General features: G+C 40.7%; 1 protein-coding gene across 1 annotated transcript in view; it reads right to left on the bottom strand.

Annotated features, from left to right (window-relative positions):
* Positions 1-6,971: 6,971 nt before the first annotated feature.
* The window catches only part of sf3b3 (splicing factor 3b, subunit 3), a 26,916-nt gene continuing 21,204 nt past the window's right edge, over positions 6,972-12,683 (bottom strand). The window contains exons 24-27 of the mRNA XM_008412567.2: positions 12,016-12,114; positions 9,138-9,281; positions 8,523-8,627; positions 6,972-7,613 (exon numbers count right to left, since the gene is read on the bottom strand). Coding sequence (XP_008410789.1) covers positions 7,473-7,613; positions 8,523-8,627; positions 9,138-9,281; positions 12,016-12,114 — 489 coding nt within the window. The 3' untranslated portion in view covers positions 6,972-7,472. The remainder of the gene's footprint in view (positions 7,614-8,522; positions 8,628-9,137; positions 9,282-12,015; positions 12,115-12,683) is intronic.

Below are 12,683 nucleotides of genomic sequence, written 5' to 3'. Positions count from 1 at the left end.
GGGAGAAAATACAGGACTTTGATTTTTTTGGTTCATCTCATGACAAACTGTCACAACATGATGACAGAATCAACAAACATGTAAAATATATTTTTATAAGAGTTATGTACTGAAGCTTTAATTGTTTGAGTACCAGGGACATGCTAAGAAAAAAATATGATAAGAATAGGTTGAAACAATACAAGAATAAAATCAAAACATTCCAACTTTATTCTCATGTTATTCTGACTTTATTATTGTAATATCTTCTTATATGACTTTATTTTTGCAATATTATGGCTAATCTGTGAATTTTATAAATGTTTTTCTTGGTGCTGCCCTAAGACTGTGGTAACAGTTTCATAACAATATGTTCTTTTTACTTTGTGAAATCCTTTCTTCTGCTTATAAAAAAGAAACAAAGTAACTTTTACTCAAAATTTGTAGTTGGGAACTTTCTACTTTCACGTAACATTTTATAAAGGTCGGTTTGCTTGTATTCAAGTGGAATTTCATAAAGGTAACTACTAAAACACATCGCTGCAGCAGCATTCCCCTGCAGAACGCCTTGGGCGACGTGGTCGTAAAAATCCTCCAGGTCCGCGAAACATTCACTTCCCCAGACGTTGAAGCTCTCAGAGGGAAAAAGGTTTGGCTCACGCTCCTACATCCAACACCAGAGCATCCTTTCCCTGGAGTTAACTTTCCCGGAGAAGCTGTGACGTGTGGTTGCCTGCTCTCTCAGATCTCTCTTTACAAAGTAAAAAATCTTTCCCTGGAGGAGAACTTGAGAGATGACCTCTGAGCTGCGCGGTAAGGGTTAGGAAACTTCACGGTTTAACCTCCTCCACGTCAGTGTGACGAGGGGAAAAAAAACAAAAAAACAAATGACAAAAATGTCCTTCTGAAATCCTTTGAAAGGCAAAAATCACAAAGACCAGAAGTTGCTTTGAAGCCATCAATTCCTCCCGGAGTAAAGAAAACATCAAACCGAGTAGCTGACGCAACCAATCGTCTTGTGACAAACTGCTTCTTTCAAACAGCTTTCATGGTCTCTTATTGGATTTTCATGGCTGCCAGTGAAGGATTAGACATCTAACATATCAGGTGTGTCTGTGATTTAATTTGCCTAAAGGTTGACGCCACTAAACAAGCTCCACAATGATCTGAAGAAGAAGAACCTCTGGTGTTTATCCAAGCATTTAGATGTTTTTCTGTTACGTCAAGTTTGGTGCAGGAAGATAAAATTAGCTCAGTTCTGATTCACTTGAGGATTCTTAAGTCACGCAACCTGTTGGTGTAATCTGATTACAGTGGAGGTCACTGTGAGGTTCCTTTTGTTGGCCGCTTTGATCAAAATGCCAGAGCTGGAGCTAAGGCTGCATTCACACAAACCCAGTTTAGTTCGCTTTAATCCAACTCCAGTTTGTTTGTTTGGAAAGTCCGGTTCGTTTGGCGAGGTGTGAATGCGCAATAAAACTCTACTTGGACCAGAAAAAATAACTGGTTTGCCTACTAACCTTGGTCTCGGCTTGGTTGAAGTGAACTCTGATGCCATAACAAACGCTCCAAAAGCAGGAAGCGTTGCAACAAAAACAAAAGCGAGAGTCTAGAGCGAGAGGGAGAAATGGCTCTTACTTTTTCCAAAAACAAAAGAGAAAACATAAAACCGCTCAAATCTGACTTTACTCTATTTCTGTTTACATTTTGTGAAGGAAGTTTGTGTTGTTTCCTTCAGTAGTTCTTAGTGCAGCGCCCCCACAGGTGAGGAGGGGAACAGCTTTGGTTGATTTTACAGTGCAGCGTGAAAGAGAACTGCAGCAGCTGAAAATGTAGCAAATGTTGCATTTTGTCCCCCAATCGAACTGAATCTACCAGACTATCAGGTGTGAAAGCAACCCAAGGCTGATTTCAACAGCCCTGTTTAGTCCGCTTTAATAGTTTGTTGGAAAGCGCAGTTCCTTTGCGGATGTGGTGTGACCACTCAGTCCTGGTGTGAATGTGTAATCAAACTCTGATTGGTGCCAAAAAAGCAAACTGTGATCTGCCTACAAAATTCGGTCTTGGTTCGGTTGAAGAGAACTCTGGAGCGGTTCAAATGTTTATGTGAACGCCAAACGTACCGGAGATTGCTCCGAAAACAGGAAGTGGACTCTAGCGCAGGGAATTCTGGGTAAATTTGACCAAAACAAACATGCTAGTACAGCACTAGCAGAAGAAATGGCTTGTGTTCTTTAACGAAAGAGAAATCCTACAACCACTAATCATTCTCTGCTCCATTTTTGTTTACATTTTGTGAAGAAGGAAGTTTCTTCTTCTGAGGTTTTTGTGTCGTTTCCTTCAGTGTTTCTTGGTGCAGCGCCCTCACAGGCAACAGGTTTTGGTGTTTGGTTTACTCCAACATGAAGCAGAGCGGCCAAACATGCCAACACTTTTTGGTCTCATCTGTACAAAGAACATTGTTCCAGAAGTCCCATTCTTCATTCAGGCGCAGCAAAACAAAGTCACACTTCCATTTTCCTCTTGCAGAGCCGCTCTTGTTCACTCTTCTCCCTCCTCGTCCTTCAGTGAACTCTAAAACTTAACTTGCTGCAGGACAGTAAATTCTGCCATCTTGATTCAAATCACTTTGTTTAATTTACAAAACCCAACATAACTGATGGTATAATAGAAGGATGGTTTTATGAACACTGTTTATTCCTGCTGGTGTAAATTTGATCAGTCTGGGTTGTTGGGGGGACATTTTTTTTTATTTTTAACTTCAAAATGTTCCCATCTCTCAGTAATCAACTGCTTCATGTTCCTCTACTAGCAAAAATAGATAAAGGTTGCTTGGAGGCTGATTGTGCAAAAACGATATAAAGTCTTATGAGGCTAAACAAGGTGAGCGGGTTGAACCCAACACAGCTTCTCCTCTACTTTTACCTCATTTTCATGCTTTGTTTTTTTTTTTTTTTGGAACACTTTCTAAAATATGTTTATAGTCCTGAGGACCAAATGAGCAGCAATTCAACTTCTCTTTTCATCTGAAAAACAATAAAACTACCAAGCACACAATTACATGACTATAATTAGAAAACAACATCCAGAAACATCACGCAAACACACACCGCCATTTAACTCGGTCAAGTGCAAAAACAGCTGGAGAACAGAAACAGTTTAGATAAATCTGAACCTTAAGCAACGTCTGAACCCAAAACACAAACAGTGCGGGGGTCACAGACATTGTGCATTCATCACATGCCGGCTGCGTAATTTCAGAGTTGCAGTTTTAGCAGCGTAAGCAGACATTCTGTGAATTTTGTTCATGCTCAGAGCAGCTGTGAAACAGCTTCTGTGGGGGGATGCAGAGTGATGGATGAGCCGCCGCCGTCACCGAGGCGACCCCCTGCTGTCACCGAGGCGACCCCCTGCCGTCTCCGAGGCGACCCCCTAGCATCGGGGCACTGCTGCGGGTTTAAAGGAGACGACACAAAGATTAATCCAGGAGAACGTTTCTCCCCCCATCAGGAGAAAAACTGACTCTTCAGAGTTGGTTAGTTACATTTACTGAAGTTTTGAAAAAATGTACTTTTAAGAGGTTTTTACTACGCTCTACTTTTTACTTTTGAGTAATTTTATTATGAAGTATTTCTACTCGAGTAAAATTTCTGGATTTTCTACCCACAGAGTGAAAAACAAACATGTTTTAACCAAAAATGTACCAGATTCAGAGACACCTGCAGTTTCAGTCAAAGTTTCATCAGTTTTTTATTGAAGGAAACTGATTTGGAAACATTGTTTTTTCCCTCCTGGTTTTATTTTTGTTACTTATATGAATTATTGTCATTTTGATGTTTAAAATATCAAAATTTCCACTTAACTTTATATTTTGGTCCATCTGATTATATAATTTTTAAATATTAAATGATTGATAATTTGATCAGTTACTCAGTACTCGAGTAGAATTTTTACCAAATACTTTGACTTGAGTAATTTTATGAAGTATTTCTACTCTTGAGTAAAATTTCCAGATTCTCTACACACTGAATTAAAAACAAACATGTTCAAACCCCAAATTCACTATTATGATTATTTTGCCTCATTTTGTTATTTAAAATAAACTTTTCTCATAACTTTATATTTTGGTCCATCTGATGATGTAATTTCTAAATATTAGATGATTGATAATCTGATCAGCTCCTCAGTACTTGAGTTTACTTTTAACCAAATACTTTTTCACTTTTACTCGAGTAAAAATAAGTTGTGCTCGTCTTACTTGAGTGCATTTTTTGGGCCCTCTTTCCACGTCTGGGATTTAGTCGTCCATACTTGCTCAGAACGAGGGATTGCTGCAAAATTATTGATTCAATGCCTCGTTAGTATGAGGAAGTGCTGAAAAGTTAATGACTCTGATAAACGACTGCAGAATGTCCTGCAAACCCTCAAGCTCCCCACAGGTAATGTTTTTTTTAAACATGTAAGCAAACCACACGTTTCCTACTGTTGCTATGGATACCCGACCTTTGATCTTGACTTTAACCCAATCGATACTGATCTGTAATCAGAGAATAATGCCTAAATAAATCCCTGTTCTTCCTTTGTGAAAACCCTGAAAGGTTCTGGATGTGAAGCCAACGTGCTGTGGTTCTGATCTGGACTGGATGAGACCCACAGCAGAGAAAACTTTATTGCTCCATCCGCGTTTTACAGACCCGCCTTCCTTGTGGCCATTGTCCCATTGTTCTAATTGGGAAAGTTTAGTCTGAGCATGTCGTGTCGATGTTTTTCTTCCCTTCCCACAGAAGCAAATCATCACACCCGGGTCGTTACGCAACATGAGAGCGCCGGGAGGCGCGAGGTTCTGTGTGGACATGCAAAACGGCCCCAGATGGACCTGAAGTGGATCCATTGGCTGGCGTTAGCCGCCGTCTCTAAACCGGCAGAGACGGCTTCTCTGCCGGTTTAGAGACGGATAAATCAGGAAGATTCCCCACCAAACCGTCAGAAACCAGAAGAGAAAAGGAAAAACAGTAATTAGTTGTTAAAGCAGGTGTCCCAAAGTACAGACGTCATTTTGTAAATTCTTCATTGGAGAAAGTAATTTTCTTATTAGTCTTTTTTTACTTTAATTGTAATTTTATATTAAGTTGAAACACAAACATCCTGCAACATGCAAACATCGTTTATTTCTGTGTTTTCTCCCTTCCTGCAGGTGTAGAACCAGACTTTACAGCATCATCTTGTATTTTTATCCTTCTTTTCCTTTAAACTTTCTCCCTTTCATTTTCTATTACAGTTGAAATAATCCCAAAGTAATCCCCAAAATGTTGTTTTTTAAATATACATCAAGTAGAGCATTGTAGCAAAGGCCGTAATGTTCCACTTGTGAAAGTAAATCTATTCATTAATCTTCAATAAATAGTTTTTCTTAAGTTGTTCGTTTTCTGAAATCAATCCAAGTTTAATTTATTGCTCAGCAGGTGAAGAAAGAAGGTGAAGCAGATCATGTTTTACCTCGATCTGTTCAATCCCTCTGAAAAGTCAAAAACCCGGCAAAAAATGTTCAGTCTGTACAAACTGTAGATGCAGAAGCACACAGCTTCAGTTATTACAGCTGGACACCAGCGATCCGCCCAAAACCTGGGAGCAGTGATGGACTCTGGCCTGAACCGTCAGAACCACATAAAGACGGTCACAAAGTCGGCCTTCCATCACCTGAAGAACATTTTGAGGATTAGAGGACGAATGTCTGTGAGATCTAAAGGAACTCATCCATGCATTTATCTTTCGTCACATTGATTACTGCAACAGCATCTTCACAGGTCTGTATAAAAAAAATTAATCAGCTGATCCAGACGCTGCTGCTGGAGTTCTGACTAAAACCAGGAAGTTAGAGAACATCACCCAGTTCTACAGTCCTTCCTCTGGCTCCCTGTAGCTCAGAGAACAGACCTTATGATTTATAAACAGTGATTTAGATTATAAATCACTGAATGGATCAGCACCACAACACATTAAACACATTAAGGTTGTCATAGCAACCTTCCAGACCTCTCGGGTCTTCTGGTTCTGCTCTGCATCAAGAACCAGAACCAAACATGGAGAAGCAGCATTCAGCTTCTATGCACCACAAATCTGGAAGAAACTTCCAGAAAACTGCAAAACGGCTGAAACACTGAGATCCTTTAAATGTAGACTAAAAACCCAGTTGGTTAGTTTCTTTTTAAACCTGAACATGAAAGATTTTGATGTGCAACGACGGCATGTGACTAAATGTAAAATATTTACTGTTCTCCATTGCTGACTGTGTGATGTCCTCTGACTTTGTACTTTTATGTTTTTATAACGTAAAGCACTTTGACCTGCCTTGTTGCTGAAATGTGCTATACATATTTCCGTCTACTTCCTCTATAGTCCTAGTGAAAGCCTCTTAAAAGATGAGGTGTGAATTTTCCTGCCCGGTACCTTAAAAATTAGACGACTCAGAAATCAAGGAGTCCGACGTTTTTTCCATTTTGAAACTTTTATGTAGACAAATGTTTCCACATCTTAGAAAAAAAACATTTATTTCAATTTGTCTCTCTATCTGAATCCTAAGAAGTTTCAGCAGCTCGAAACTAATGTTGACGTTTTGGATCAAAACCAGACAAATTGGTAATCTTCCTGTTCGTCTGCTCCTGAGATCCAGCGCTGCGTTTAAACCTCATCTGGGATTGACTGGAGAGGGAAACTGAGTAATGGGATTATCCGGTTCGTCGTGTGCGCGGGGTTTGTGAAGGAGTGACAGACGGATGAGTAACTTCCAGGTTTGTGGAAGAGGCTCACGCCAAACCGCACCGTTTACCCTGGAACCGCGGCGCTCAAGATGCTTCGCTTTCCCATTTTCAAAACATTTTCAAACGCAACAGCAGCGAAATCATAAACCAAGATGTCTCAGGTAGGAATGAAGATTTTAAAAACTGGATTAGTTTTCCTTCAACCTGGAAAGTTTCCAAACAGACACAGAAAACTGATTTTATAAAAACAGCTTTATTTACAAAAAAAACAACAAATGTTCACCCCAGACCCACAAACCCAAACGTCCACCGATTTTTTTTATTCATTTCATTTTTTTGTTGGAATGTCGTCTGTGGCTGAGGTTGGGAATTTACCACCCAGAGCAGACGGCCAGTGTTTTTCCACCATGACTTTCCCGGTCGTCTAATGACCCAGCAGGATGGAGAAGAGCCGCACAAACAGGTGGAGGTGAGGCTGAAACTATGACTAATTAATGCACAGCAAAATAAAACATTTCCTCCATCCTGCTGGGATCAGAGTCAGCAGAAAAATCAGGAATTTCGTCCTTTTTTTCCCAGCTTTATGGAGCGGCAGGGAAATCTTCTCCGCAGGTTTGTGTTTCTGAACGTTTCTGCGCGAGTCGTCCGTAAAAAACTAAAGTTCTCCTCAGTGATCTGTGTCTTTCCTACGCTGGCGTTACCTGATGAGTAGAAATGCGGCTCCCTGCTGGGCGGTTAGAAAGCGTAACGGGTGCGGATGTCCTCCAGCTTCTTGGAGACTTCGGGCGGCGTCCGGTCCAGCTCCTCCGCCACGCTCTTCTGCTTGTGCGGATCCATGCTGTTGAACTGCTCACACAGATCGCCGTCGATCACGTTCTGCAGGAGCGAAACGAACCAAAGATTAAAACGTTTCTGGTTTGGACTAAAACTTTTGATCTCTTTCAACTTCCTGTTCCAGCTAAAAGCTCGTCAAAGATCTGTAGAGAGGTTTCATATCTTCAGGGATAGATCGCTGATCCGAGGCAAACTCATGATCTGCTCAGAAATACTCCAGTCCTTTAAAAACTTTTCCACAATTTACCACATCACAACCACAAATCTTTACGCATTTCATCAGGATTTTATGACGGACAGAAATGAAGCACAACAAAATGTGAACCGAAGTCTAATAACAGCAAATAAAATTCATCAACTGCTTCACAAGCCGGGTCAACAGTGAACAGATTCCCTGAGCGGAGCAGAAAACGGACCGGTGAAAGATTTAATTCATCAATTGATGCTCATGCTCCGTGTTCAGACGTAAAAAAAGACAGAAAGGAAAAGAGAGAAATAAAGAAAGGAACAAGAGAGCAAGAAAAACGAGACAGAAATACTGAAAGGCAAAGATGAAAGAAACAAAAGAATGAAAGAAAGAAAGCAGGAGAAGAAAGGGATGACGGGAAGAAAGACGAGAAGGAAAAATGGACAGACAGAAAGAAAGACAAGAGAAAAAGAGTGATAGGAGAGCAAGAGAGAGAGACAAAGAGTGAGAAAGAAAGAGAAAGAGCTAGAGAAAGAAATAAAACAAGAGAAAGATGGAGACAAAGAAAAAGAAAGAAAGAAAGAAAGAAAGATGAATGTTTAGATGAACATTTCTTGTTATTCCGCATCACAAATTAAGCAGTCCGCTGCCGTTTAACAGAAAATTGGTTTCACTTTTTACTGAAAGGTGTTAAAAATGTTTTCCCCTCATATTTTAATAAAGTTGCTGGATTAGCGAAGCATCTCCAGTAAAAACACACCGACCTTCACTGGGAAGTAGTAGGATCTGAAGCTGAGGTGATCTCTGCCGCACAGCGGAGGAAACTCGGAGCGCATGTGCATCTCCAGGTGCTGGAAGAAGTCGTGATCCTGGAGAAAAGACGGGAAACGTTCAACGTCTGACAAACATTTCAGGAAAGATGGCTGACAACGTTCAACACAAATAAACTTAAAACGTTCAACATTTTCGTTCCTCATTTCAGAAACTCAATCATTAAACCCGAGTGAAATATTCAGTCCTCTTTCTTCACTATTTCTTATAATTCTAGACAACAAGGACTTGATTTGTTACTTCAACTGTCCAGTTCTTTAATGGACGACAGCCGTGTATTTAAGGAAGCTACCAAAGCAACATGAACTTCCTGAACCGCAGGCTGATCTCCGTGCTACGCTGCATTGATGCAGTAACATCATCTGAATGCATAGAAGTGACATTTATGTTACATCTAAATTTCTTTATAGATCTTATGTAATATTAAGATTTTTTTAAACTAATTTTTTTAAATTCTCTATGAGAATCATTGAAATAAAGGGTCTGTTTCTGAAATGAAAGATGAAAAGGTTAGTTATTTTTTGACGCGTGTGCAGCAGACGTTTTACCTCGTGTGACGTGAACGGCACCAGGATGCCGATGCCCCCCGACAGCGTGGTGTACACCAGCGACTCCGACCCGCCGGGGATCAGAGTGGTCTTCTGCAGCGACAGCACCGTCTCTCCGATGTGGTAGTTCACCACAACCTCCGCCTAGAGGCAAACAGAAAGCCACAGGTGACCGTGCTGCCCCAGAAACTGCCTGCTGAGAAACAACAAAGCATCTGGCTTCAACCGAGGCTAATCGATGACATCACGACGCCGGTCAGATGCAGACGTTTTAGGCCTGAGAGGCCTCCAGCGTCTGTGTGATCTGGCCGCACATTAACAGCCGCGTCCGAGCTGGAGGCGCCCCAGCGTTGGGTTTAATCCGATATCGCTCGCCGCAGATAGTGGAAGATAAGCACTGGGGCACAAAGGCGGCATTCAGCGGCGGCGAAACCTCAGGACTGGGCCGGTCGTACGTGACGCTGACGCGATGAGACCACAGGGACCAAAGCTGATGCTGAAACAGAGCCTGCGGTGAGACACAAATAAGGAGAGACCGCAGATTTCCTCTGATGCCGAACAACGGCGGCTGTGTGTGAAGCCACCCTGTGACGCGTAGCAAAGCCCCCCGAGCGGCGCGGGGCGACCACAACGCTGCTTTTTGATCGCGGCGGTCAGAGCGAATGGATTTATAAACACATAAACAAAGCCACCGCAGAACCCTGCCCCAAACACGCGGCAGCGATGAGAGGAAATACTCTGACCATCATCTGGCCTAAAATGATTTGAGCTGAATTTAAAGTCCAAATAAACAGAAACTGTAAAACATGTTCAACAAACAAGATGGTGAGTTTTGGGAGCACATTAATGGAAAAACAAATCCTGATTTTCCAAAAGTAAAATCTTCAAAAACCAAAATTGCAATTGATCAATAAAAAAATCAATTAATGTTCCAGATTCAGTTTGATATTAGCAGCATTTTCATGACAACAGAAGGTAACATTGTATTTTATATTTCAGTACCACTTGAAATAAAACTGAGAAGGTAACTTTTCAGGAAGGAATAGGAGCCTGTTTTAACAATAATTCCTTAATATTGGTGAAAAAGTTCGTTTCACTGTTTCATTTAAAAATGCCTTGTTATGAGAAAACAATAGATATTCTTTTTGTTATTAATGTGTCTAGATGGATGATTGATGCTTCGTTGTTTTATGGTTCAGTAAATTCACTTCTGAGTCAATTTTTAAGATTTTTTTCTTCCAACTATTCTTTTTCATTCAAACTTTTTGTTTATGCAACATGTTCGTTTTAAACTGTAAATTAATTAAATGAACAAAATGTTTTAAAAAAGGCTTTACCCCTAAAAAACACCAGTAAAAGTTTCCATTGGGACGACTCGTCTTCGTCTTCACACAGAACGTTTCGTGGACAGACAGTCGTCCCTTTCACTTCGCCTGACCGCGTTTTCTCACAATAAACTAATCAGATGAAAGAGGAATGCTTCTAATTTAATGTAAAACTCTCAGAAAGTCGAGCCGACGCACAGCGTTCTGGGCGTTTCCATTCATGGTTATAAATAGAGCTGCAGTACATTTCCAAATGAATCAAGAGGACAAACACTGGAACCATCATGTCTCAACTGGAGGGACTTTCCCACCCCGTCTGCTACCTAAACAGATCCTGACCAGCTCCTCAAGTATGCGGCTGAGCGATGCTGCGAGGAGCTCCGACCTGCGGTCGGTGATGAAGGGTGATGAAGAAGAAGCAGTGGAGGTCAGAAACAATGCAGGAAGCAGATCAGAGATTTCAACCCCAAACGTCAAACAGTTTTCTCTTTGGTTTCTGTGTTCCTCTGAGAGGTTTGGTTCTGTTTAGCTCCAACTTTGGTCTCTAATTTAGCCGGTTGCTGCGGCGCATGAACGGCCGGGCTCCAGACTTCTACCTGTGGTTGGATCTGACCCTTGAAGGCCCAGACTGTCACCGTGCGGCTAAAAGGTTCAGAAACGTTCAGCGGACTCGCAGCTCGTGAGTCCGCCGAGTCAGCAGATTCTGAGACGATCTGGATAATATTAGGGCTGAAACAATTAATCACATTAATCATGATTAATCACAATATTCATTAGGAAAATGAAAACCAATTAATCGCGATTAATTACAATTAATTGTGATTAAGGATTAATGCTGATTGATCAGTATTAATCATTTTTCATAAGGAAAATGAAAATGAATTAATCATGATTAATCCCCAGGTCTGGTGATGTGAAATGAAACGAGTCGAGATCCAGACGTTCTTCTGATTTTCTAAACATTTTTTTGTAGAAGAATCATTCAGATAAAAAAAAAAAAAAAAAAACACTCCTCAACTCCAATGGACATCATTCACAAAGTCAAAATGTTATTCTAGTTTATTTAGCTTTCCATCTGTAATTGCCGTCTGCAGCTTTGCTCCAGGTTTTTTCAGGTTCAATAAAGACGTAACGGGGTGTACTTTCTTTTCATCACATCTGTGAAATCTGCTTTTTTGCTTCTTTCATTTTAGGCAATACAATGCTTATTTTAATATTTAAAAAATAATTGATTTGTTTATTTTCCTCTTTTCATGAATTTCTAATATTGTAAAGAAAAGGCTAAAATCTGCAGAATTTGCCAGTTTTATAAATCTGGTTAATCGATTAATTGTCGGAATAAACGACAAATTAATCAATTTCTAAAATAATCGCTTGTTGGAGTCCTAGATAAAATCTCTGGGCCAGCTTGTGCTGGTAATTGTCCTTGTTTATTCCCGTATTATTTTGACATTATTCTCATAATTGTATTTATTTTTTAATTTTCTTAGCTTGGTCTTGAGACTCCGTTGCATAAAAGAGACTCGATTGGTGAAGGAGTTTTTCTTTCTTACCTTCTGTGATGCTCCGTTCAGGAGACCTCGATCCCACAGGGCCTTGTTTCCTGTGGGGTCTTCATCCACATCATCACTGGTGTTGGGAGGAAGACGCACCTGGGAAAACAAACCACAGAAATAAGATGAGTTTGTCTTCTCATCTCGTTAAACCCCCACAGGACTCCAGATGGTTCGGGTTCTTAGAAGAACTCACATGAGGGATACGTTTTATATCTGGACTGCAGTTGAATTTAGTACCACACATGTTGGAACTGTTTCTACAGACACCAGGTCTTGAATTACAGTGTAGGAATGTATGGATCGCACACGGAAAGGTCAAGGAAAAAGCCCTAAAATGGTCCAACGTGCAGGCACGTGCAGACGGGGGGGCTGGGGGGGCTTGAGCACAAGCCCTTTTTGCTCCTTGCCCCCAAGTGCCCTTTTGGTCAATTTTTATTTTTTTAAATTTTTTTTGTATTATTATTTTCTAAGCCCTCTTGTGACACATAACATGTACTAAAATTATTATTATTATTTAATTTTTTTTGTACAACCTAATAAGCCCTCCGGTCACCTTGTTACCTTTGACCTTTTTCTCGCGACGCATGACCCAGTTGCCTCTCTCACAGTGAGATAAAGCGGCTAACTGGAGCTCAACGTAGCGAACGTTCCAGATTACAGAACAA

This window comes from Poecilia reticulata, linkage group LG6 (assembly GCF_000633615.1).
Source record: "Poecilia reticulata strain Guanapo linkage group LG6, Guppy_female_1.0+MT, whole genome shotgun sequence".
NCBI classification, from domain to species: domain Eukaryota; kingdom Metazoa; phylum Chordata; class Actinopteri; order Cyprinodontiformes; family Poeciliidae; genus Poecilia; species Poecilia reticulata.
This window is presented reverse-complemented; position numbering and strand designations above follow the sequence as displayed.